The sequence below is a fragment of the Ctenopharyngodon idella genome, chromosome 21, assembly GCF_019924925.1.
Source record: "Ctenopharyngodon idella isolate HZGC_01 chromosome 21, HZGC01, whole genome shotgun sequence".
Lineage (NCBI taxonomy): Eukaryota > Metazoa > Chordata > Actinopteri > Cypriniformes > Xenocyprididae > Ctenopharyngodon > Ctenopharyngodon idella.
The window spans coordinates 303,480-330,821 of NC_067240.1; the positions used below are offsets into that span (position 1 = coordinate 303,480).

Consider the following 27,342-nt stretch of genomic DNA (forward strand, 5'->3'; position numbering starts at 1 on the left):
TACTAGGTCAACTGCTGCTGGTTTCATATTTCAACTGTAGCTGCATATTGACTTTTTATATGTCCAGTCACATTTATTTCTGCAGCGCTTTATACAATAAACAATAAAAATGTTAATGTTGTAAAATCAATCAATTATTGATTTTTAACTCCAACTGATGACAGTGACAAGAAACCAATTAATGTAGAAACTCCAGAAATCAAGGACCCAGTATTCAACAGAGACAAGTGTGCATTGAACTCAAGCTTTATTTAGTACCGGTTCTTTTACATGAGACAAAGTTTTACTTCTCGTGAGTCTCAGTTAACTCAGTTAGTTTAGTGGGACAGGTTTAGTCGGGTTTGAGTCGTCGGACGCTTCCATCAGTCCTCAGGCAACAGCCGTGTGAGTCTCTACAGTGCGGGACACAGACGTGGTTCTCTCCTCCGTCACTGCTGTGAAAATTAGGACATCACATTAAGACACAACCGGAGTTTGCAAGAAAGAGACATGCTGCCTTCATGTGATATTGGAATTATCATAAATACAAGTTTCCTAGTTAGAAATTCCTAGTTGGAGTTTCCTAGTCGGAAATTGGACATGAACGCCCCCTTGTCAGAAAGAATAGGAATCATGGAGGACACCAGGTTTATTCTTGCCCATTTCTTGGGCAAATCTTATTAAAGCCAAAATGTACTGAAGATATTTCATTTTGAATAAAATGTAGTGTTGCATTCGTTTACAACTATATAAACATTCACAGCTCTATCACACCAGTCACAGCAGCAGTCGTTCTCAACTCCATCATGTTTATAGTTTTTGGAACGGCCAACTTGGAAACTCGGGTGTCAAAATTATCTGAGTTTCCCAGTAGTAAATATGACTTGACAGGGTGTTTATTTCCAACTAGGAAACTCCAACTAGGAATTTCAGACTAGGAAACTCCAACTAGGAATTTCCGACTAGGAAATTCGGAAACTGGGGTATAAAAATTATTTCTGAGTTTCCTAGCAGTAAATATGATTTGAGAGAAAGTTAATGTCCAATTTCCGACTTGGAAACTCATATTTATGATAATTCTGATATCACGTGAAGTTTCATTCGGCGCGAGTTTGAATTGTTCTGAAAATCTGTTAGTGTTTGATCTTCAGTCGATTTTCTGTGAAATCTGCCAAATCTGCAAACCAACTTTGACTTTTGCCAATTAGCTGTAAATTGTGGAAAAAGTCATTCAATGTATTCCAGCCATAATAAGTTAACAGGAATGGACACTTGACCATCCTAAAGCACTAGTATATTTTGGTAAACTCACCCGCCACTCCAGACAGACCTTCGGCGACAGAGATCCCAAGTCGCTTCTCCTCTCCTTCCAGCAGCTTCCTGTAGGTGGCGATCTCCGCGTCCAGCTTCAGCTTGATGTGAAGCAGCTCCTGGTAGTCGGCCATGTATTTCCCCATTTCCATCTTGGTCTCGCACAGCTGGCTCTCCAGCTGGGCGATGATGTCCTCCAGACCGGCCGCCTTGTCCAGGTGCGCGGCCTCCATGTCCTCCAGCTGCTGCTCCAGAGCGGCGTTACGCGCCCTCAGGCCGTCGATCTGGTTCTGCAGGTCCGTGACCTGGTTGTGGAAGGAGGTGATCTCGTCCTTCATGGTCTTCATGTGGTCCTCGTGTTTGCTGGCCTGCTCTTTCAGAGTGTCGAACTTGCCCTTGTACCACTTTTCGGCCTCCTGGACATTGCGGGCGGCCACGGCCTCGATCTCCGCGCGCATGTTGCGCAGGTACGCGGCCAGGTCGGGTCTGTCGGAGTCCAGCTCCACCGTCACCTTGGACTCCTCGATTTGCTTGAGGAGGTCGGCGACTTCCTCGTCGTGGAGCTTCTTTAGGAACTCGATCTCAGCCACCAGCTGCTCGATGCGTTTCTCCAGGTCGGCCTTCTGTAGCGTGGCGTTGTCGACGTCTTGACGGAACTCGCGGAGAATCATTTCAGCCTCCTCTGTGGAGTCGATTCATCGAGGTCATGAGTGAGTTCATATACAAATGGTATTTTATAAATAAACATTATACATTTTTATTTATTCATGCAATAGAGGCTGTATGTTAGCGTTCTGACTTTGGTCCAACTCTTTTTTTAAAATTTAGACTAATTGGTCATTGAACTTTTGATCTACAAACAGACATTATTTTAATTTCAATAATACATTTTTTGATTTAAGAATATTTAGATATTTGTTCTGGAAAACGAGAACATAATTTTTTGCACATATTGATCTTCAGCCTCACCTTTGATGGCCAGCTCTTCCTCCAGCTTCAGCCTCCAGACCTCCACCTCCTCCTCGATGTAGCCTCTCTCTATATCAGCTGCGCCCTTCTCAGCAGTCAGAGCTTCGATTAGGTCCCTCATCTCTTTAAACTTCAGTTCGTATTCCTCCCCGAGGCCGGTCGGTCCTCCCTTAAAGCGTCCCTGAAGGGATTCCAGCTCGGCTCTCAGCGCGGCGTTCCTCTGCTCCAGCGCCTGGACCTTCTCGATGTATCCAGCAAAGCGCACGTTCAGCTCCTGCATCTCCTCCTTCTCGTTGGCGTGGTGCTGATGGATCTCAGTGGCGACTTCCACCGCCTGACCCTGGAATCCCGTCCGGCCACGGCTGTATGAAGAGCCTCGGCATCGGGAAGGCGACGGGCTCTGGACCCTCATCCGGCTGGAGCCGCTGACGCTCAGGCTCTTCTGCGAATACGTCGTACCTCTCATGTCTGTTTCCTCGGGCTTCTGCGCTTGTGATCTGGAAGGTTTCTCCTCGTGCCTGACTCTCCCTTCAGCTTGTCAGCGTTTATATGGACCTGCCAAGAATCTTGCACAGGCCCTTGAAAGTCTTGCAGGGTTTTGACATGTTTTAAAAGCGGATCATGACACTCCTGCCCGAGTTCGAAGGCCTGAGTTTCTCATTAGCTCACGTATCATTGTCATCTGGAGGCCGAGCGGCTCTCGCACTTCAGTGCCACATAACCAGCAAGTGTGCGAGAGTCACTATTTCTTCTCACTGTAATTTCAGGTCAGTGTGGCTCACTGTTTCCATATAACCTCATACAGATGAATTAATGTGCTTTACAAATAAACTCAAGCCCTTTAGCTCTCTTCTCAGCTTGTTTCTCTCCGTTTGTTTGTCAGATTTTTGGGGAGATTCGTGATGTGTGCTGCAAAAAATGATGTTCTTTCCTCAGTATTTTGTCTTGATTTAAGAATGTTTAGATGTTTGTGCTGGAAAACAAGACAAAAACACTGAGGAAGAACATTTTTTGCAGTGTATCTTATCAAAATGTTATATTTAGCCATGCTACGAATTATCTTGATTTACATAAAATACTAATTTTGTTTTTGAGATCCTCAATTGTAGAATACTTGTCTTGATTCTACAGCAAGTCTTAAAACTAGTAAAACAAGCAACTTTACAATCAACAAAGCCACTAAACATTCTCTTTCAAAGAAATCATTTGTTTTCTAGTTAAATCACTTGCTCGATTTGAAAATTACATGTACACTGTAAATAAAAAAGTATTTTTTGAAGTTGTAAATAGATTATTAGAGTCTGTTTTACAAGAAAATACAATTTCAGTTGTTCTACTTCAAAATTTCATTGTTACTTGCTGTGTCTATGTAATTATTTGTGAAATTTACAAGCAATTTCTGAGTGAATTGTTTCAAAGTAAATCCTACAGATGTGTTCAGCTGGTTTGAGTTGATATATGACGTGTTTATGTGTGGCTGTAGCTGGAATGTGATTGTCTCATGAGAATATTGTGACATTCTCAGCACTTCACATCACCGACACTGACTGATGGTGTTAATAGATATGATGGCCTAAGCGCTATATACATCACTCTTCAAGACAGTTTTACACATTCATCTTCCGATGCCGTCTCTTTTCCTACATTTCTGTGCAAAAAAGACTTGTGTAGGCCTACTGGGGTTCATTTTAACAACCTGTCAGCGCTTAAACTCAAGGAGTTTTCTCCCGTGTCTGTTGAAATCAACACTTTTCAACGCACACTTTGTTAACAATGCAGTGATTTTATGTGATATTATTACAGAAGAAAAACTTGTGTGCTTAACTGTAGATCATTCTCTTTTAATCACACATGTAGAGACTGTCATTGGTGTTTCTGATGCTGCACTAAACTGGTTTAAGTCCAGCCTCTCAGATCGTAAGCAGTTTGTCACTATGGGTGGACGCAGGTCTGAGGTGGGTGTGATTTCAATCTGGCGTTCCTCAGGGGTCAATTTTGGGCCCTTTACTCTTTTACTCATTTACATTTTTCCCCTCGGGCAACTCTTAAGATCACTTGGTTTTAAATTTCATTTTTATATAGATGACAGATTTACACACATTCAAAACCTGATGATAATGTGGCTGTGGCCTTTCTTTCTCAATGTATTTTGCTTTGTCAAACCAACAAACTGATCTACTATTTGAGCTTCTTCTTCTTCTTCTTCTGAGACTAAATAATAAACAATACCTCCTAAAGCTTTAAAGCTACAACCACCAAACTCGGCTCAGACTGTTCTGACTCGGTTTGCTATATCTTTTTCTAATTGATCTGCGTATGGAATTCCCATATTGGAGTTCCGAACATTACCAAATTTCCATAGACTTTCACTGAGGGGGTCAAAAATTTCATACAAGAACTCTTATGGAGTATTTATGCTGTCTCCAAAGTTTAACAACTATCCTAAGACAAGCTAAAACATGCTAGCCATGTGCTAGCATCATGCTAATTGATACTAGCAACGTGCTAAAACATGCTATCAAAATGCTAAGTCATGTTAATTCATGTTAAGATCATGCTAATTTATGTTAACAACATGTTAAGGATCATGCTAGCAACATGTTAAAACATGTTAAGATCATGTTAACAATGTGCTAAAACATAAGATAATGCTAATAACATGTTAGCAATGTGATAAAACGTTAAAATGTGCTAGGATCATGCTAGCAATGTGTTAAAACATACTAGCTACATAGTAAGATCACATTAACAATGTGATAAAACCTGTTAAGATTATGTTAGTAATATGCTAAAACTTGCTAGCAATGCGTTAAAACATGTTATGACCATGCTAGCAATGTGTTAAACAATGTTAAGATAATGCTAGCTATGTGTTAAAACATGGTAAATAATGCTAGCAATGTGATAAAACATGTTAACAACGTGACAAAACCTGTTAAGATCATGTTAATGACGTGCTAAAACATGTTAGCAACATGCTAAGATAATGCTAATAACATGCTAAATAACGTTAGCAATGTGATAAAACGTTAAAACGTGCTAAGACCATAGTAAGATAACATAATAAGATCATGTTAACAATGTGATAAAACCTGTTAAGATTATGTTAGCAATATGCTAAATCTCGCTAACAACATGCGAAAACAAGTTAGCAAAATGCATTAAAACATGTTATGACCATGCTAACAATGTGTTAAACAATGCTAAGATCATTCTAGCTATGTATTAAAACATGGTAATGCTAGCAATGTGATAAAACATGTTAACAACGTGACAAAACCTGCTAAGATCATGTTAACAATGTGCTAAAACATGCTAGAAACATGTTAACATATGCTAACAATGTGTTAAGATCATGTTAGCAATGTCCTGAAACATGCTAAGTGTGATAAAACATGTTAAAGGGTTAGAAAATAATGTCATTAATTACTCACCCTCATGTCGTTCCACACCCATAAGACTTTCGTTCATCTTCAGAACACAAATTGAGATATTTTTGTTGAAATCCGATGGCTCAGTGAGGCCTGCATAGCCAGCAATGACATTTCCTCTCTCAAGATCCATTAATGTACTAAAAACATATTTAAATCAGTTCATGTGAGTACAGTGGTTCAATATTCATATTATAAAGCGATATTAATTATAAAGCCGATTTCAAAACACTGCTTCATGAAGCTTCGGAGCGTTATGAATCAGCGTTATGAATCAGCGGTTCGGAGCGCCAAAGTCACGTGATTTCAGCAGTTTGGCGGTTTGACACGCGATCCGAATCATGATTCGACACGCTGATTCATAACACTCCGAAGCTTCATGAAGCAGTGTTTTGAAATCGGCCATCACTATATAATTCATTATTTCGTTTTTTTTTGGCACACCAAAAATATTCTTGTGGCTTTATAATATTAATATTGAACCACTGTACTCACATGAACTGATTTAAATATGTTTTTAGTACATTAATGGATCTTGAGAGAGGAAATGTCATTGCTGGCTATGCAGGCCTCACTGAGCCATCGGATTTCATCAAAAATATCTTAATTTGTGTTCTGAAGATGAACGAAGGTCTTACGGGTGTGGAACGACATGAGGGTGAGTAATAAATGACAGAATTTTCATTTTTGGGTGAACTAACCCTTAAAATCATGTTAGCATTGTGCTAAAAAATGCTAGCAATATGCTATCAATGTGTTAAGATCATGTTAGCAATGTGTTAAAACATTAAAACATTTAAATTAAGCTACTTTTTTTTTTTTAGCTACTTTAGACTTAAAACATTTAAACTTTAAGCTTTTTAAACTACTTCACACTTTCAGGCTAGGCTTTCTCAAGCCAGCATAAAGTTTGTTAGCTAATCTAGTTAACAGCTGATATTTTATACTAATTCAACATTTGATCCTCATGTCCAGATGTCCAGAACACTGTTAAAACATCACGAGTTCATCTTGGAAACACTGCCAGACTACGTCCCGTGTTGTCATTCCCTGCGGCTGAAAAGTTGATCAACATTTTTGTATTTTCCTGCATTGATTATTGCAATGCTCTACTAGCTCGAAAGCTAAATAAACAGAAGTCTGTGCAAAACTCAGTTGCTAGAATCCTGCCGAGGAGAAGGAGGAGCAGTGCATGTATATCAGAAATGTATAAAAATATATACATGTATGTCTGAACTAGGTGTCACCTTAAAAGATGCCTGATAAATACGCCTTAAAATAACGCCTTGCATTAGTAGATGTAATTTTTAGGCTATTGCTTTTTAGTTATTAAGTGGCAGTAGTGCATAATAATTGTACGTTTATTTTATGTTTGATAACTCTTTTGTTTAGCTGTTATGTTGGTGTTGAAATGAAGTACAGCAAATTTAACCTGTCAAAGCTTTTTTTCCCCTTGGATGCTACAAAAAGAGAAACCAGAGTTGCCCTGTTATAAAATGAGACATAAACAATGAGGTACTAAAACGTCAAATCACCATATCTTGACATCAAATGAGGGAACCTTCACTGATTTTCAAGACTTAAATAACCCTTTCTGATTTGTAAGCATTTCAAACATTTGGAGTTGATGTTTGTACAGCAGAGGGCGCCACAGATCTTTCAATCTCTCACAAGCTCAAGTCTTTTACCAAAACATTTGACTACAGGCACATTTGTTCTGGTACATGTTTTAAGGCAGTATGCTAGGGACACACTAAGGGGACATTAACTTCTAGCTGTTTTCAAGCTCTATTTTCAGGTTCATACATTTAAAAACGGTTTTCTGTAGAGCTGCTTTAGAATAATGGTTTGTAAAAAAAGAGCTGTACAGCTGCTTCAGAATCACCTCTTTTGTCCCACTTTGATTTGAGATGCATTAATCTGAACCCTGAATGCTCCTCTAGATTGTGTTTGTTCCATGTGGTTCGTTTGAGTGACAAAATCAATTAGACAAATACTGACTGCAAAAACTGCATTATCATGAGTGTTTCCATAAATATCTAACACAAAGCATCTGAAACCGCAGATGAGATGTTAAACATTGTGTTGGACGAGGTGATACGCATCAATAACATGCCAAAGCACGTCTAAACACCATCATACCTGCATGAATCCCACGCTTCAGCTCAGAGATGGGTTTCTGTCTCGGGACACACTTCACAGCGATTTGTAAGTCTATAATCAGCTTTCCGGGTCTTTGGGAGTCATTTGTGTCTCCGTGATGGATATTATTAACATGAGACAGAATGTCATTTATGTAGATTTGAGTAAAACTAACATCATCCCATTATTTTTACATTTCACCCTGAAAAATAATGGTTTGACCTCTCTGACGTCTGAGGAACGTCTCTCGGTTCAGACGGACAGGGTTTCATTACGGCCTCAGCCAGTTTCATCAAGAGATTCTCGTTACATTGAGAAAAAAAATCAGCTGGCTTTTTTTACATGCAGATGTTTTTCTTGGCAGGAAGTACAAGAATTTTGACTGTAAATAATTTAATATTTACTAGACATTCTTGCACTGACTTGCAACTTCTAAAAAAGTGTGAATGAAATGATAAAACCCCTTCAGGTTCATACTTTAACATCTTCCCTACAGATTGAGTGTAACGCATCAGAAACACAAGATTCATATTCATCTTCAGTGCTCAGTAACTGCTGTAAAGTTTGTGTAACGCCGGTTAACATGAATAATGGGAACCAAAACAAAACGCACGAGTGCTCACTTATATGTGTGACTACACAATATAAAAAAATTAATTATATATTTAAAAAAAATGTGTTACACTTTATTTGAAGGTGTCTGTGTTACAGTGTACTTGTTCAGTTAAGTACTGAGTAATATTAATTAACTACATGTACTTACTATAGAGTTAGGGCATGTAATTATGCATAATTTATATGTATTACTACATGTAACATGTTACAAACACACTGCAAAATAAAGTGTTACCAAAATATATATTCATTTCAAAGCAAAAATATATTACAAGATGCACTTTAAGGAGCAGGAAAATGCATTTCCAATTTTGGGTAAACGCAAAATGTGTTTTTCTTCAAATATATAATTTGTAACATGTTACACTGTAAATACTATACGTGTAACACTTTTTTAAACATTGTAACACTTAATAAGTGTAAGACTTTTTAAACATTGTAACAGTTAAGTGTAACACTTTTTTTAAAAACTAACACTTAATAAATAAGTGTAACACTTTTTTAAAAAACTAACACTTAATAAATAAGTGTAACACTTTTTAAAAACATTGTAACACTTAGTAAGGTAATAACCTTATTCTTAAGTGTTACTGAAAATATATTCAAAAATGGCCAAAATAAATATGAAAAATAATAAATAGGGAAGATAACTAAAACTTAGAAAATGTATTTATGTAATAAATTTTATATATATATATATATATTATATATCATATTTTAGCATCTATATTAGCAAAATAAATGTTTGCATATACTGAAATACGTTTAAAGATAAATATATTAGGGTAAAATGTATCGTTAGATGGATTAAGTGTGTCTCGTGTTTTGATTGGGTTTTTTAGAATAAACAACACTTGATCTGATATTTAGTGACCCGTTCCTGTATGTGGTGTTTCTCTGCTCAGTCATGTGACATGATGTTTGTGTGTTTCTGTTTCAGTGTATGAACACATACTGTACAATATCTGATGTGAGATCAGCGAGAGACAGACGGGTTAAATTACACACACACACACACACAGGGTCAAGCCTTTGAATTCGACTAGGAATTCTGGGTAAACACATTCTGCCGGAATTCCCACCTTCACAACCGACGAACTGAGACTCGTCCAGTGGGTTCCCCGTGGCGGTTTGCGCGTGCGTCACGCGACATCAATAACAAGGGGACACGCGCGCACCTGCTCGCCGCAGCACCATGGCAACAACAATAACAAGGTGCTCCTTTCCTGGGAGATCCTGTGGAATGTGCGCGCTTGTTTGTCAAGTATGCGGTCGCTCGGCAACCGGAGTCCGTCCCTGAGGGAAACCTCTTATCTGACGCCACACAGGTAAGAGTGCCACACCTGCGCCCCAGCGTTGCCACGGCGATACTCCAATGTTTGGCCGGAAGCATGCCTAAAAAAAGCAGTGAATGGTTGTAAAGACAGAAGTGGAGTTGGGCGGCACCTTTCACTTTCATCCCATAGAGTTCAGAGTCTGTTACGCTCCATTTCACGCTGCTGAATGAGCGCTCGACGTGTTACACAATCAGGGATTTTCCATTTACAGCGTTCCGCTTCTGCCTGACAAAGAGCCTTCTGACTGACAACATCAACATCAACACGTCTTCAGTTCACAGTGCGCTCCTACTGGTGAATGCTTTAACTGACTTAACTACGTTTGTTATCGCATTTATTAATCTTTGTGAATGTTAGTTAATACAGATTATGGAAGCCTATTACATAAAATCAGAATTATAACAGAAGGCCATAAATTTGACTTTTTATCTCATAATTTAAATTGTTTAATCTCATAATTGATTCAGTATGTCATTATTTTTATTTCAAAATTTTGACTTTTTGTCAATTTCAACTATTGTCAGAATTTCAAATTTTTAATGTCGATTTTTTGATCAATTTTTTGTCATAATTCCAACTTTTCATTTCATAATTGACTTAGTATGTCATAATTTAGACTTTATCTCATAATTTTGACTTTTTGCCAATTTCAATTTAACTCAGAATTTCAACTTTTTAATGTCAGTTTTAACCTTTTTAAGCCATAATTTGACTTAGTATGACATAATTTTGACTTTTATGTCAATTTCAACTTATGTCAGAATTTTTTTAATGTCATAGTTTCATTTTTTTTGTGTCATAATTATGACTTTTTTAAGTCAGAATTTCTATTTTTTGTCAGAATTTGGACTTAAGTCATAACTCCAACTTTTCATCTCATAATTGATTTAATTTCATAATTTCAACTTTATCTCATAACTTTTTAAGCCATAATTTGACTTAGTATGACGTAATTTTGACTTTTTTTGTCATAATTTCAATTGATGTCAGAATTTTAAATTTTTTATGTCATAGTTTCAATTTTTTGTGTCATAATTATGACTTTTTAAGTCAGAATTTCTACATTAATATCAGAATTTGGACTTTTAATGTCGACTTTTTGATCAATTTTTTGTCATAATTTCAACTTTTCATTTCATAATTGACTTAGTATGTCATAATTTAGACTTTATCTCATAATTTTGACTTATGTCAATTTCAATTTAACTCTTTAATGTCAGTTTCAACATTTTAATGTCATAATTATGACTTTTTCATCCATAATTTGACTTAGTATGACATAATTTTGACTTTTTTTATGTCAATTTCAACTTATGTCAGAATTTAGATTTTTTAATGTCATAGTTTCATTTTTTTGTGTCATAATTAAGACTTTTTTAAGTCAGAATTTCTACTTTTCTGTCAGAATTTGGACTTAAGTCATAACTTTTCATCTCATTCACTTTTTGATCAATTTTCACTTGTCACAATTTACACTTTTTATGTAATAATTAAATTTTCTTTTATTTCTTCTAAGTATTTTTATTTATTTATTTATTTATTTAATTTTCTATTCATTTTTAAAAAAAATTTTTTATATAAGTAGCGGAAATGGGCTTCCATAACAAATAGCTTAGGTCCATTAAATAATATTAACAGATACAACGTTTGATTTTAATGCATTAGTAAATGCTAAAATTAACATTAATTGAGATTAATAAATGCTGTAGAAATATTGTTCATTGTTAGTTCATATTAACTAATGTTGACAGATGAAATCTTATTGTAATGTTATCATAATATTCTTTAAACAAGATACATTTACTTACAAGTAAAAAAGGAGAAAATATTAAGACTTAATATCTTAAAGGGGTCATGACATGAGAAATCAAATTTACCTTGATTTTTTGATACATAAAAGGACTCTGTAACATTAAAACATCCTGCAAGTTTCAGAGTTTAAAAAGTCCAACACATTATAAACAGTTTTTATTTAATCAAGCTTCAAAAACGGCTCTTTTTTTATTGGGTGACTTGTGACATCACACGGGCAAATACATTTGCATATGACCGCCTCCAGCAAGACACTTACCAATAGTTACACATCACACCATAGGCCCCGCCCACTGGCGTTCAGTCGCTGGATGTGAGCGTCGCGTCAAAAGCAAACAGAAGTCATCGTAATGGCTGACGCTGTCTACACTGATAGAACTACACAGTTCTGACACGCTCCACACAACAGGACAAATGAAAGAGTGAAAGAACATTCCAGTCCAGTTTAAACAGCTGGTTTGCGTCTCTGTACAGACTTCAGAAGGATCCGAGTTTTGGAAACAAGCGGATGGTTTATTTTAATGGCGTCCCGGAAGAGGTTGGAGGATTTTATGTTTGTTCGGAGCATTTGACTGAGGAACAGTGTAATGAAGAGTTTTCAGCTGACAGATGAAGCAGCGACTGTACTGGATCTGACAGAAGCTGCATCATAAACTGTCAGTGTATGATTTCATAATGCTTTGTCTATAAATGATGGATTATAAGGATAATGATTTCGAAACACTTTCTCAATAGTGAGTGGGCGGTTTCCTCTACAATGGCCAATCAAAACAGTGGGCGTTTACTGACACGCCTTAAAGGAGCTGCACCTTAAAAACTGATCATTTCAAAGGGGCAGAATGAGGGTTAAAAATAATAATAATAATAATAATCACAATATATGTGTGTGTGTGTGTGTGCAAAAAATGTCATTAACATTATGAGTGAACCTCAAGGAACATATTAAAATAATAAAAAAAATCATGTCATGACTCCTTTAACTTAATTATATCGAATTACATCTTTTATTTTATTAAACATTTTTAACATTCTTAAACATTTTTTGAAGAAAAAATAATCAAATGTTTCCATAACAAGGTTTTCTATGGAAGCGTGTTTCCATCAGAGTTAAAAATAAAACGTTTCTGAGTTTATATCTTAATTCACAATCACAGGGAAAAACGTCAGAGTTGTGAGATAAAAAATCACTGTGTGTGTGTGTGTGTGTCTGTATTTGAGTGAGTGTGTGTACAGTATATGTGTGTGTTAGTGTGTATGAGTGTGTGTTGACTGATGACTATTGTGTTGATTGTGTGTGTGTGTGTGTACAGTATATGTTCGTGTATGTGTGTATGAGGGTGCGTGTGTTAGTGTGTATGTATGTGTGTGTGTATGAGTGTGTGTTGACTGGTGACTATTGTGTGTGTATGTGTACAGTATATGTGTGTGTATGTGTGTATGAGGGTGCGTGTGTTAGTGTGTATATGTGTGTGTGTGTGTATGTGTGTGTGTTGACTGGTGATTATTGTGTTGTTTGTGTGTGTGTGTGTGTGTGTTGACTGGTGACTATTGTGTGTGTGTGTGTGTACAGTATATGTGTGTGTATGTGTGTATGAGGGTGCGTGTGTTAGTGTGTATATGTGTGTGTGTGTGTGTGTTGACTGGTGATTATTGTGTTGTTTGTGTGTGTGTGTGTGTGTGTGTGTTGACTGGTGATTATTGTGTTGTTTGTGTGTGTGTGTGTGTGTGTGTGTACAGTATATGTGTGTGTATGTGTGTATGAGGGTGCGTGTGTTAGTGTGTATATGTGTGTGTGTGTGTGTATGTGTGTGTGTTGACTGGTGATTATTGTGTTGTTTGTGTGTGTGTGTGTGTGTTGACTGGTGATTATTGTGTTGTTTGTGTGTGTGTGTGTTGACTGGTGACTATTGTGTGTGTGTACAGTATATGTGTGTGTATGTGTGTATGAGGGTGCGTGTGTTAGTGTGTATATGTGTGTGTGTGTGTGTGTGTTGACTGGTGATTATTGTGTTGTTTGTGTGTTGTGTGTGTGTGTGTGTGTGTGTGTGAGTCTTTGGCTCTCTCTGGTGTTTCTGTCTCTGCTTTGGTTACTGCCTGCAGGAACATTCAAACACTGTCATTTGGAAGCGGCTCTGAATCTCTGATGTTTGCAGAATTCAATCTGCCGTGACAAGTCGCTAATGGCGAGAGAAACGCGAACGTGTCGATCCGACGATCATCTGTGCAACTAGAAGAACGAGAACTCAACAAACTGCTTCTGAAGCCCGTGTTTGAAACGAGCACTTAACGTTTGTGGGCCAAGGCTACACAACTAAAGTAAAACTAATAAAAACATTTCTGTTCATTACCACACACACACACACACACACACATTCCAGCGAACACCACCTGCTACAGTCATTAGAAAAACTCCCACCATGATGCTTTTACTTTACCTTATTTTAACTTTACACAAAATGTTAATTTATTCAAGCTTTGAAATATTCACCAGCATTAATTAGCCTCCCGCCCCGATCGCCTTCATGAGCCGCGGTCTGTCACCTAATCCTGCAGATGAAGCCGCCGCCGTCACGTCACATGACGCAGTCCTGCCATTCCATAAAATATCAATAAATCAAAGTGACTTTAATGATCAATGAATGATTTATCAGAGGCTTCAGATGACAGAAACGTCCGGATATATTTAATATTCAGGATTGGGAACAGATTTAGGACAGGTTTATTCCTGTTTAAGGTTTCAGACAACACTATATACATATATATATATATTTATACTACCTTTCAAAGTTTGGATTAATTAATATTTGTTTATGTTTCTGAAAGAGTCTCTTCAAAGCTGCATTTAATTGATCAAAAATACAGTAAAACAGTGAAATATTATTACAATGTAAATTTGTATGAATATTTAGTAAAATATAATTTATATCCTGTGATCAAAGCTGAATTTTCAGCATCATTACTCCAGTCTTCAGTGTCACATGATCCTTCAGAAATCATTCTGATATGATGATTTGATGATCAAGAAACATTTATGATTATTATCAATGTTGAGTAACAAAACAACAACCTTTATTAATCAAGGACGCATTACATAGATCAAAAGTGACAGTAAAGACATTTATAATGTTACAGAAGATACATATACATATATATATATATATGGAATATATTAAAATATAATTAAATCTGCAAGCTATCAGTCAATCGCTCAACAAGCTCGTCCCGTCTGACGAGTGTCACAACCGTCTCTCTCATTCACACGCATGTAAAACACTTTAAACCTCCGAGACATTTTCCATGATGGGTTTTGAGTTCAGTTACTCACATGACCTCTGACCTCATCAAGCGCTGAATTCAGACAGAAATACAAGAGCACTGACATCTGCACATTCCTCAACATCACCGGAGTCATGTGACGCGTCCTGAGAACATTAAAGAGATTTCTGATCGCAAAGGTATTCAAATATAATATCAAACATACGTTTATCATCATGAGTTCTCGTGTGCAGATACCACAAACACAAAGATGTTCATCAGCTCATCTGGATTCAGGAAACATTCTTAACATTCAATAAAAATGTTCTTATGAAGAAAGTTTAAGAGTTTAAGGAACATTCTGTGAACAGATGGACAAACTCACTCACTCGTGTTACAGTTTACCAGCGAAAGAAGTATAGTAGGATCATTTACAGTCAGACGAAACAAAACTTCATTTAAGTCTGAAGAAGTTCTCAAATACTTCCTTAACCTGCTCAGAGGAGGACTACTAAAACAGGGTTTCTACAGGTTTCATCAAATCTAATTTAATGCTTTTTAATGCCAATTTTACAATTTTTTTAATGCCATATATATATGCCGCTAAATGCCGATACATGACGACATACGGCAATTAGAATATTCATCATGTCATTGTTGTATTCACATGTATGTCAGCCCTTTACATTTGTTTGCTTCTCTGCTGCTACCCTTTTGGTCACATAATGTATTTTAATACTGCCAAATTCCCAATAAAATTGTTTCATTTATATATTTTTCTGTTGTCATTCATTATGAAATGGTGACTGAAACGTGGCCCATTAAGATTACATACAGGGCTCGACATTAAGCCTTGTCATGTGGACACGCGTAAATCGGTCATTCACTTGTACGAGTAAAACAGTAGCTTGTCCGGAATTTTTTTTATTTTTATTGTGTAAATATAAATTTGTTCTGAAGCAATATCCGTTCAGAATATTGCAGCTCTGACATGTGTGAATCTGCATATTTTTGATTGATTACAACTGCATTAAATAATGTTATGGGATTGTTTTAAATATTGTTTGAAAATACAAATATGAAATGTTGGATACTTTTGAAAATGAAACTAAACCACCAGTAGGTGGCAGCAAGTAACCGTCTTAATGAGTAAGTCATTGATTCATTCATTCAAACGATTCATTCAAATGGCTGATTCATTCAAGAATGAGGCAGTTGTTTATGAATGGGTCATTGAATCTTTGACTCAACCGATTCGTTCAAAACGCTGAATCATTCAGTAATGAAAACAAGGCTGAGTGTAGCGCTTTGGTTCTGCTGTGATCTTTGTTAGAAACTATTTTCGCTGATAAAATAGAACAAAAACAGTCAATGTTCCTTCTAAAATGTAAGTGGCTTAATATTAACTACTTGTTAATTGTTGTATGATATCAGTGTCACGTTTTTAATCGTGATGGTAGCCTGTTTAGGAAAACAGCATTCTTGGTCGTGTGGTTTTGCTCACCAGTATCAAGTTACAAAAACTCCACATTTTGAATTTTTACCATTTTTCCATTTCTCCTCGAGATGCTGCATGAGCCTCAACAGCGCAACATTGTTACCGTCAGTACATTATACAGACTATTATTATCCACTATCGATTGCCACTAACACTAAATGTAATAAAATCAGTCATACTCGCGTTTTGGTGATTCCCAAGTTGCTGGCTTTTTTTTTTTTTTGGTATTGACGTTTTAATCAGGTCCTTGTCCGGTCGAGAAAGTAAAGTTCGAGCCCTGACATGTTAAACCAGCACTAAAATCCTGATTTATAATCAAGACATTGTGTGACAAAATCACCATACACATAAGATAAAGACATTTGGTGTGATTTTGGCTATATGTACACGTAAAATGATCACTCAGGTTAGAAGCAATAATATCTATTTTATTCGTTCTCTGACATCCTCAACTGAATGCGCTGCTGAACCAGAGAAAGCAAGATCTCGCGCTCATGCGGCAGAACCAGGGGGTCTCGGAAGCTGGATGAGGTTAACAAATCGCTATATTCGTCACAACGCGCTTTCTTAGAAGAAAGTCACAAAAGGGGTCTGAAAAGGCGCTAAGTTGGCAACACTGATGCAGCCTTCCGTCTCCAGATCTCAGCCCGCCGCTGTCCAAACCGGCGTTACGGCAATTTCGCACCGGCCGGAGGCAATTACCAAACCGGTTCCGTGTGTGTATCACACCAACTTACATATTTTGCGACAGCAAATCAAAGTTATTAATTATTTAGGCTTTATTCAAAATAAACTGGTAGTATTATTTTTATTCAAAACTATCTAAAAAATTTAATGCCTGTAGAAATTTAATGCTTTTTAATGCCATTTAAGGCCTTAATTTTTGCAAAATCCATTTAATGACTTTTAATGTTTTTTAATGCCCCGCGGATACCCTGCAAAATATGTGATGAGGAAAAAAGCAATGAACCGAGACTCTGACAGCTCAAGTGATCTTGAGGAGATTTCTGGACTGAGAAGCAGCATAGACGCATTTCACGTTCACATTTACATGCTTCTCTGAAGATCTCATAGTTTCCAGTTTGACTTCTGAAACAAATATTGTTGGACTAGATGTTTCTGAGCCGTCAAACACTGACATCCAGATGTGGAGCAGTTTGATCTGTAATTGTAGTTCATGAAGACAAAAGAATGATGAATTACAATCTTCTGAAGAGAGAGAGGCTGATTGAAGCCTTCACTAAACCACCTCGAGTTATTCTGAGACGCTGTGTGGGAAAGAGTGTGTGTGTGTGTGTGTGTGTGTACTTGTCTATCTATCTAACAGGGGACCATGGTGTCGTTACACATTCACCAACAGGGGACCACTGAGCAAAGAAGGGACATTTTTCAGGTCCCCTGTTGGTCATGCTTTAAATCATGTTAAAATCAAGTAAAAACGCTCTGGTGAAATTTTATAATTTTTGGCTAAGTGTGGACCTTCAGGTGTGTGTGTGTTTAAGCTCATACTCAGCAGCGCCCCTGTAGGCTGGAGCAGGAACTGTAACGGCCCATTAACACACACACATTAACAGGAACCGTTTTTAAAAAAAACTTTTAGCCCAATTATAGAATTTTTTTAATTATCTTCATTATTTTTTCACTCTAATGTTAAAAAATTCCAAGACAATTAACAAAATATTAGTATGTAAACTACCAGAAATTATTTAGGTTACACTTTATTTTAAATTGAACCCCTGGTGTTAAGACTTGTATGGCTTAATATAACGTAAATGATGTCTCTTACTGAAATATGTAGAAAAACCCATGAAAGATTTACTTTCCACATCGTTTTATACGTATTTGGACAATGGGGGGCGCCATTTTGTTTAGGCGCACAGTGTGTTCTATGTCGGTGACGTCAAATGGTTGCTCTCGCTGAGCTATTTTTACCGCAACACAACTCAGAATATAATATACGATGCCACATTGTGCAGCTTTTGGTTGTAATTTTCAGTCGATGAGCCACAAGAGAAGCGATGAAAGTCTTTACTGCTTTACTAGCGATAAGAGGAGAAAAGAGTGGGAAGTTGTGAAGAATGTGGACGAATAAAACTTCCTGAAGATCTGCATCTTTGTTCTCTCCACTTTAGCCCTGATGACTTTGAGGCTTTTAGTAGAATGACAGAGAACGCACTGTGCGCCTAAACAAAATGGCGCCCCCCATTGTCCAAAATATGTATAAAACGATGTGGAAAGTAAATCTTTCATGGGTTTTCTACTACATATTTCAGTAAGAGACATCATTTACGTTATGTTAAGCCATACAAGTCTTAAAACCAGGGGTTCACTTTAAGGTGTGTGTGTGTGTGTGTGTGAGGAGAAGAGATGGAGACACACAGAACCGCTCACTCTTCTTCATTTCATCACAGTCTCTGTTTAAACAAACATGAATTTCTCTAGTCAGCGTCTTGTTCTTCTTTTAGTTATAATCGTGTGTGTTTATGTGACACTGATCTCACAGACGGCCGCGTCTCATCAGAGACAGTTCACCACAACACACACACACACACACACACACACACACACACACACACACACACTCACACACACACTTTTTGGTGAGCAGAAGAGGCTTCTTTCAAAAACATTTAAGGATCGTAACTATTCCAACCTTTTGACTTGTACAGTAAATGTATGTCATTTACAGTTTTACTCTTGATTATCAGTGTTTTATCATATCAGTCTCATAACGGTTGTAACTTTCAGCACAAACGAGTCTTTTATATGATTTGACTTTCATTATATTTCATCACTGCAGCTCATTAACGGTCCTGACGCGCTCTTCATTAGACACAAATAGATTTTTTATTGTTATTCATATTAGCAATATCAAATAAAAGCCTCGTCTGCATGTTTTATGACGGCGTTTGAGTGGATTCTGGTGTCTGTTCGCTCTGGACTTTCCCCTGGAATCAGCAAACGTGTAAAAGCCTGAGTGTTTTTCTGCAGCCTCACATAAAATAAAGCCTGACAGTTAATGTGACTCGTCTAGACGATATTTTCAGCATTAGTGCAAGTGGCTAATTAGTATTTTATTGTCCAACCCGACCGGGTCTTTTTTCCCTCCTCGTATTTTCCTCCAGTCTCTTTGTTTTTCCAAATGTTGTCGTTCAGTCTGAGTATGTGAGGTTTGAGTTCATATATTCTCAACTTAAACATTCACAAGTGATGAATAATGCACAATATTTTAGAAATTCAACTTTTTTCATGTTGAATCTCCAGTTCCCTCAGAAAAACAAGTAAAGTGGGTTGTGAAAGCTGTTTTACATTACAACACTTACAGTTACATTAGTATCAGTTACCAAAGACTCGTCCCTCGGTGTGTATAAAGACATTTACACACATCATGTGGATCATGTTTCAGATATGATGATACTTTCACAACAGTTGCGTATTCTAACATTAATTTGTGTTTCTGCCCATTTCCCTGTTGGACAACTATTGAAAGTCAATGAGAAACATAATATACACACTGATGAAAAAACTGAAACTACAGAAGCTTGTTTCTGCCACGGAATATAAAAATATAAGAGGTAATTTTTTATTGTACAATTCTGACATTTTTCTTGGAATTCCGAGTTTATATTTCACAATTCTAACATGGGTTTTTTTCAGAATTTATAACTCGCAATTTGAAAATTTTTTCACAATTCTGAGTTTACATCTCACAATTTAGACTTTGATCTCATAATTACAAGTTTATATCTCACAAATCTGACACTTTTCACAACTATTTATATTTCGCAATAATGACATTTTTCACAATTCTGAGTTTATATTTCACAACATTCGAACATTTTTTCGCAATTATGAGTTTATATTTCACAATTCTGACATTTTTTTCGCAATTTTGAGTTTATATTTCACAATTCTGACATTTTTTCGCAATTATGAGTTTATATTTCACAATTCTGACATTTTTTTCGCAATTTTGAGTTTATATTTCACAATTCTGACATTTTTTTCGCAATTTTGAGTTTATATTTCACAATTCTGACATTTTTTCGCAATTTTGAGTTTATATTTCACAATTCTGACATTTTTTCACAATTTTGAGTTTATATTTCGCAATTCTAACATTTTTTCGCAATTCCGAGTTTATATTTCGCAATTCTGATATTTTTTCGCAATTCTGACATTTTTTTGCAATTCTGAGTTTATATTTCGCAATTCTGACTTTTTGTTGCAATTCCGAGTTTATTTTGCAATTTTGACTATTTTTCCCCGCAATTATGAGTTTATATTTTGCAATTTTGACTTTTTTGTTCGCAATTGCGAGTTTATATTTTGCAATTCTGAAATTTTTTCCACAATTGCGAGTTTATATTTTGCAATTCTGACTTTTTTTCCGCAATTGCGAGTTTATATTTTGCAATTCTGACTTTTTTTCCGCAATTGCGAGTTTATATTTTGCAATTCTGACTTTTTTTCTGCAATTGCGAGTTTATATTTCGCAATTCTGACTTTTTGTTGCAATTCCGAGTTTATTTTGCAATTTTGACTATTTTTCCCCGCAATTATGAGTTTATATTTTGCAATTTTGACTTTTTTGTTCGCAATTACGAGTTTATATTTTGCAATTCTGAAATTTTTTCCACAATTGCGAGTTTATATTTTGCAATTTTGACTTTTTTCTCGCAATTCCAAGTTTATATTTCGCAATTCTGACTTTTTTCGCAATTGCGAGTTTATATTTTGCAATTTTGACTTTTTTCTCGCAATTCAAAGTTTATATTTCGCAATTCTGACTTTTTTAATAATTGTGAGTTTATATCTGACAATTAAACAAAAAATTCCCAGAACTGTCAGATAAAAAAATTCAGAATTGTGAGATAAAAAGTCACAATTAACTTTTTTATTTTTTATTACTTGGTGGAAACAAGTTTCCATAGAGATTTTCTGTAGCATGAGGTTAAAAATAACCCAGTCCTGATGATTCCTAGCGTTACAGAGAAATACTACAGTAAACTACCAGTACTGATGGCTTAAATCTGTGTGTGTGTTTTCTGTGTCTCTTGTTCGGTGATCTATTTGAACTAACATATTTTCTCAAGGGAACGAACTGTTGATAATTACAAGAGGTATGTGCATGTTTTGCACGCTTGTAATTGGTCAGTGGTGAAGATTCTCCAGATTTTTGGGTTTGTTCAGAGTGAACACATGCTCTACAGACCTGATGTGTGTTTCAGGACGAACCTGATTCTTTTTAATCTTGTTTCTTGCGCTCTAAACTTCATGAGCAAATGATTCCTGAATCTGTTTTCTACTCGAGCAAAACAAGAGTTTTCAAACTGGGCCGCAAGGGAGAGCGAGGAAATGTTTAAGAGAAAAACAATGTAAAAACAATAAATAATATTCTGACACTATTGGCAGATATTTATTCTTGTTTAAAGTACAAACTCACTTCATTTTGATTCTTTTTTCAGACTTAATATCTTCAGATTTAAGAATGTTTAGATATTTGTGCTGGAAAACAAGACAGAAACACTGAGGAAGAACATCATTATTTGCAGTGTAGATGCCTTAACCGTTTTAGGATGGTCCCTTGCATGAGGATGGTCATATTTTGGGGGTCCGTGGATCTAAAAGACTGAAACCCCTGATCTAGAATCCAGTGTAGATGAAAAAGCCCTGCTGTCCCAGCGTCTGTGTTTACAGTGAATGAGCAGAAATCAAGAGTGCTGCTCTGGTTTAAACCACCAGAAGCTTAAAATAAGTCTGGAGTTTAATGAGTGGTCTGAACGCGGCGGAGACCCTGTATTTATTCACCCCAACACACACATCAACAACATCAAACTGACAGTAAAAACCGTTTCATTATGTTTGTAGTTTGAGATTTTCAATGCTGAAACGTTCACATACTCTATGCATGTGTATGTATGGGGTTAAGGATCGTAACTATTCCAACCTTTTGACTTGTACAGTAAATGTATGTCATTTACAGTTTTACTCTTGATTATCAAGAAACACACACACACACACACACACACACACACACACACATAGATCAGCAAAATCATTTACTCACCCTCGTATCGTTCCAACCTCGTATGACTTTCTTCTGTAAACACAAGAGCAGATGTTCAGTATAATTGTGAATACATGTGATAGTTTTATAATGCAAATATCTAAACACTCTCAAATCAATTACTGTAAAAGCAAAATGACTGAAGATATTAAGTCTTCTTTTTTTGAAAAGCAAGACTTTTGCTTAAAACAAGAACAATTCAAAGTTTATTTTTCCGACCCCATTGGCAGATATTTGTAAAAACTCACTTAAATCTGATTAATTTTTCAGAAAACAAGACTTAATATCTTCAGTCATTTTGCTTTTCCAGTAAATGTATCTCGATTTAAATATTTTTAGATATTTGTGCTGGAAAACAAGACAGAAACACCGAGGAAGAACATCATGTTTTGCAGTACTCTCATTTAACAAGTTGTAATTACTCGTTTACACAATGTCAGGACAGTTTGGTCTGTTCATTATAAACCACAACTCAATGTTACTTAATCCTGTTGACACACATTCACACCTTGGGTGTGGTTTTACCTTTTACTCTCTCTCGCTGACTCACGTGTGTATGTGTGTGTGTGTGTGTGTAAGAGGTAGATGTGCAAGTCGCCGGAAGCGTCTCGCCCCTGCGTTCACCTAGTGTGACTGCGCCGCTCCTCGCCGACGGATGATGCAAGAGACTGTGATGTCTCGCACGGATCTCAACACTCGGATCCGGACATGCAAATGACCTGGAAAAGCAAGATAAAACAATAAATCACCTCACCTACACTGTAAAAAATGATTTTTCTAAGTTGTAAATAAAACAAAGATTATTAAAGTATGTTTTACAAAAAAATACTTTGTTCATTTTTTTATTTGCTGTTTCTTTCTAATTTTTTTTTAATATTAGCCAGCAATTTCTGAGTTGTTTCAAAATAAATCTTCTAATGTTTAATAATTGTTCCAAATCATATTATAAATGTATGCTGAAGAAAAAATGACTTTGAAACAATTTTCACTCAGAAATTGATTTACACAGAATTACAAAGAAATGGAAAGTAACAAATTGAATTAAGCGCGAAATTTGGAAGTCGAAAAACTGAATTGTATTTCTCCAATAATCTTTATGAACAGCTGTCGTTTCATTGGTCAACTAGGGTTAGGCTTATACCAAAATGCACAAGATTATCCTTCTCAAATCTACAGTATGTGATAAACAAGTAATCTAAAAGTAATCAGATTACCAAAAAAGTGCAAGCTAGTACATGTTACTGACTATTTGGAATCGGTAAGTAATCTGCACAGTGATTCAGCTGTATTGAAACACCAGCGATGAATCAGTTCAATTTTAATTAAAGGAATATTACACTTTCAAATAAAAATCTCCTGATAATTTACTCTCCTCCATGTCATCCAAGATGTCCATGTCCTTCTTTCTTCAGTCCAAAAGAAATGAAGGTTTTTGAGGAAAACATTCCAGGATTTTTCTCCATATAGTGGACTTCACTGGCCTCCAAACGGTTGAAGGTCCAAATGTCAGTTTCAGTGCAGCTTCAAAGGGCTTTAAACGATACCAGACGAGGAATAAGAGTCTTATCTAGCGAAACCATTGGTCATTTTCGAAAAAAAACCAAAATGTGCTTTATAGGCACAAATGATCGCATCACAAGTGCTTCCACCAGAACGCGATTCTTCAGAAAGCTTACGCTGAATGTCCTACACCTTCCCTATTCAACTTACGGAAAAAACAGAACTGGTGCTGCGTTCGTTCCGTAAGTTGAATAGGGAAGGTGTAGGACATTCAGCGTAAGCTTTCTGAAGAATACGGAATCGCTTTTGTGCCTATAAAGCACATTTTGATTTTTTTTCGAAAATGACCAATGGTTTCTCTAGATAAGACCCTTATTCCTCGTCTGGTATAGTTTAAAGCCCTTTGAAGCTGCACTCAAACTTTAATTTTGACCTTCAACTGTTTGGTGTCCAGTGAAGTCCACTATAAGCAGAAAAATCCTGGAATGTTTTCATCAAAAACCTTAATTTCTTTTGGACTGAAGAAAGAAAGACATGAACATCTTGGATGACATGCGGGTGAGTAAATTATCAGGAAAAGTTTATTTGAAAGTGAACTAATCCTTTAATGAACTGAACTGACCACAACACACAGGAAGTTGAATTGGGACGACAGGAAGAGGAAATTACTACACGTTAACGTTAATGCATTGACTTCCATTATAAGTGCATGCCCTGAAAACACTATTTCTGATGTGTTGCTCTTTTACTCTACAGTAGGATGAATTAAAAACATGTTTTCTAGATAGAAAAAGTATCAAATGTAGGCCTATTATTAAACCTGTTAACTGTCGCCGCCATTTTTTTATCACAGATCTGAACTGAAATGGCTGCAATTCATGAGTGCATGAAGAAGATTATAGTGAAAGCAGATCTAAACATCTTTTACTTTACACAAAATATTAGAGATGCACGATATATTGGCCACCATATCGGTATCGGCTGATATATGTTGATTTTTAATGTTAACGTTATCGGCCGGATAAGAAAATTTGTCCGATATATTAAAGCTGATAAATAATGGATTATTTCCTTCAGCTGAGACACTTCAGATACGCACTGTCCTCCATGTTGGTTTTGAATTGCTTGAAATATGATTAAAAATCACTTCAAAAAGGAAAATACAGTTAAGTGCAACGTACACTGTGTGTTTGGGACATGGCTTTTAACAGTGAAACTTCTGTTTTTGTAATCAGGCTCTCAAAATTATATAAAAATTTTTTGATTTAGATTTATCGGCTTTCAAATACAAAGAATTATCGGTTATTGGTATCGGCCAAAATTTTCATATCGGTGCATCCCTACAAAATATGTTTTACAAAATAATTTGAAATTGCTAGAAAATCAAAGTCGTATGTCTAACCAAGTTGTGTTCCAAATTTGAAGTTGATATCACAAAAACTGAGCTTCTAAAAGATTTTAAAGCACCATTTTTATGGTAACGCAATGTCTGATTTCAAAATGGCTTTGAATTTTTAATGATGCCTAGTATTATAATGATTACTAAAATATGTGAAAAAGGGGGAAAATGCAATAAACCGAGACACTGACAGTTAACAGACAAACTTAAAACGTTGTTCTTCAAATCACTGACCCAGAACTGTATAATGACCGGTTCTGTTCTCAGCACAAATAATCAGATAAACGTTCATGACGGAGTGTGTGGTCAGATGTGGACATACTCATCTTCGATGACCTACACTGATATTTACAGAGATTATCAGAGTTATTCAAGAGCTTCGGCCAACTGAATGTGTCATCATTTCATAACCGAACTGAAGAGTCTCAGCGGGACTCCAGATATTTGAGCTCAGCGGACTGTGAACGCTTTATACCGGGGCGTTACTCGTGAAAATCACTCGCTCACAGTAAAAACGTGCGTGTAACACGTTTCAAGCATTTCAGCAGAAACCTTTAGATCAAAAGATTAACTTTAAGATCAAGATTGAAATGAAATGAAGAGCGATCAGACCCGTCTGTGACTCTCATCTGACACACAGTGGGACAATTAAATGCTTCAATCCAAAATGTGCACAGCATCTTAGATGAGAGCGAGAGAGAGGGAAAAACCGGCAGATGTCAGCTCAGGTGGAAGCGGATCCTCTCAGTCAGCAGATGGAAGTGTGGAAAAGCATCACAGAGGGAATTCTGCTCTAAAAACAGACTGGACGGAAGAGATGGAGCGAGACATGCTCTATCAATACAGTCTGATATAAAGATCCAGATAGAAAAACGATCGTGGATCTGCTCCAAACACAGACCCGCACAGAATACATTGATAAGTGAATGAAACTCTCCAACACTTTATTGAAACGAGGCCTGCGAACCTGCCGTACTGATTCTGGCATCGGCTTGTGAAAGCGAAGGGGTTCAGGCTTGCCAACGGAAGCCTTCCTCCACAGGCCGATCTATTCCTGGACGTCTCCTCTCAGTCCACTGGCTCTGCTTCACGGGATGCACAGGTGCTCCATATTTAGACGCACCTGATATAGAAACATCTCCAGGTGGTGCAGCTACATCTGTGGCAACAAGATGGAACAAATCTTGTTATAGTTTAACTAACACTAAAACCACTTGGGAAAAAAGTCAAAGTGTTTTATTTAAGCTAGTTTCCAAGGCAACATTTCTTACTTTCATTTAGTTTAAAGGCTATATGTAAGAATTTTTTAAGGTATTAATCACTTTTTTATTACCTGTGTGAACAGCTTGTAACGAAACTTAAAAAACGAGTCCTCCCCCGACTTCCTAGGTTGTCTATGAAAGCCTGTATAATGATTTTTATGTGAAGGACTCGGGACGGTTTTCCCGGGAAAATCAAAAGATTGTGACGGTTACGCGCGCTCCCGAGAGCCCCTCTTCCGTTCAATCGCACATGAAACGAATGCATATGTTCAGATAATGGAGAAAGAGCCATTCTGTACTGTAATGTCAACGTGTCAAGCAAAGAAAAGGGATTAATTTAAGCTATCGCCAGATCTATATAGTCTAGTATAGTCTCAAATATGCTTTATAATCTATATAAAACTATTTATAATATAAACTGTCATAACTGTGTAATTTTAATTACCTCATCTGTCCACAGGATGCCGGTGAATCGCAGAGCTGGTGTAAATATATCCACATCGATCAAATGTTTTCTGAACTGCTGTTTCTCACCGCTGACATTTTTGTTGCGTTTATTTTGTTACTGAGAGGAAAGCGCGCGCAGCACATATTTACATATTCATCTTAACCGTCGCGTCCATGGACGATGTCGGGATGTTCGTTAACAGTATATCGCTGCAAAGGTATTTCCAACTTCTTTTTACTTCTAAACAAAGAAACGCTGCGAGTATATCGGGACCTCGAATGAATCACATTCAGTCTCTTTTGCGTTACGTGTGC

The 27,342-nt window shown here is 36.6% G+C and overlaps 1 protein-coding gene and 1 long non-coding RNA gene across 2 annotated transcripts; both read right to left on the bottom strand.

Moving 5' to 3' along the window:
* Nucleotides 1–230: 230 nt before the first annotated feature.
* On the bottom strand, nt 231–5,763 carry LOC127503729 (vimentin). The gene is made up of 3 exons (XM_051877825.1): nt 2,260–5,763; nt 1,292–1,972; nt 231–434 (listed from the first exon to the last, which is right to left on the bottom strand). The coding sequence occupies exons 1-3, from the start codon at nt 2,723–2,725 to the stop codon at nt 370–372; spliced, it is 1,212 nt and encodes a 403-aa protein (XP_051733785.1). The 5' UTR covers nt 2,726–5,763; the 3' UTR covers nt 231–369.
* A 7,829-nt stretch (nt 5,764–13,592) lies between these two features.
* LOC127503922 (uncharacterized) lies at nt 13,593–26,453 on the bottom strand. Its single transcript, XR_007927253.1, has 4 exons — nt 26,286–26,453; nt 23,044–23,138; nt 22,420–22,452; nt 13,593–15,018 (listed from the first exon to the last, which is right to left on the bottom strand). It is a non-coding gene; the product is annotated as an uncharacterized LOC127503922 (long non-coding RNA).
* Between the last annotated feature and the right edge of the window lie 889 nt (nt 26,454–27,342).

Bases quoted from the DNA above. Each gene is read 5' to 3' on its own strand.
- LOC127503729 (XM_051877825.1), bottom strand. From the start codon at position 2,725: ATGAGAGGTACGACGTATTCGCAGAAGAGCCTGAGCGTCAGCGGCTCC. The intron at 1,973-2,259 runs GTGAGGCTGAAG...TCGACTCCACAG, and splicing joins GGAAGAGCTGGCCATCAAAG to AGGAGGCTGAAATGATTCTC. The intron at 435-1,291 runs GTGAGTTTACCA...TAATTTTCACAG, and splicing joins AGGTCTGTCTGGAGTGGCGG to CAGTGACGGAGGAGAGAACC.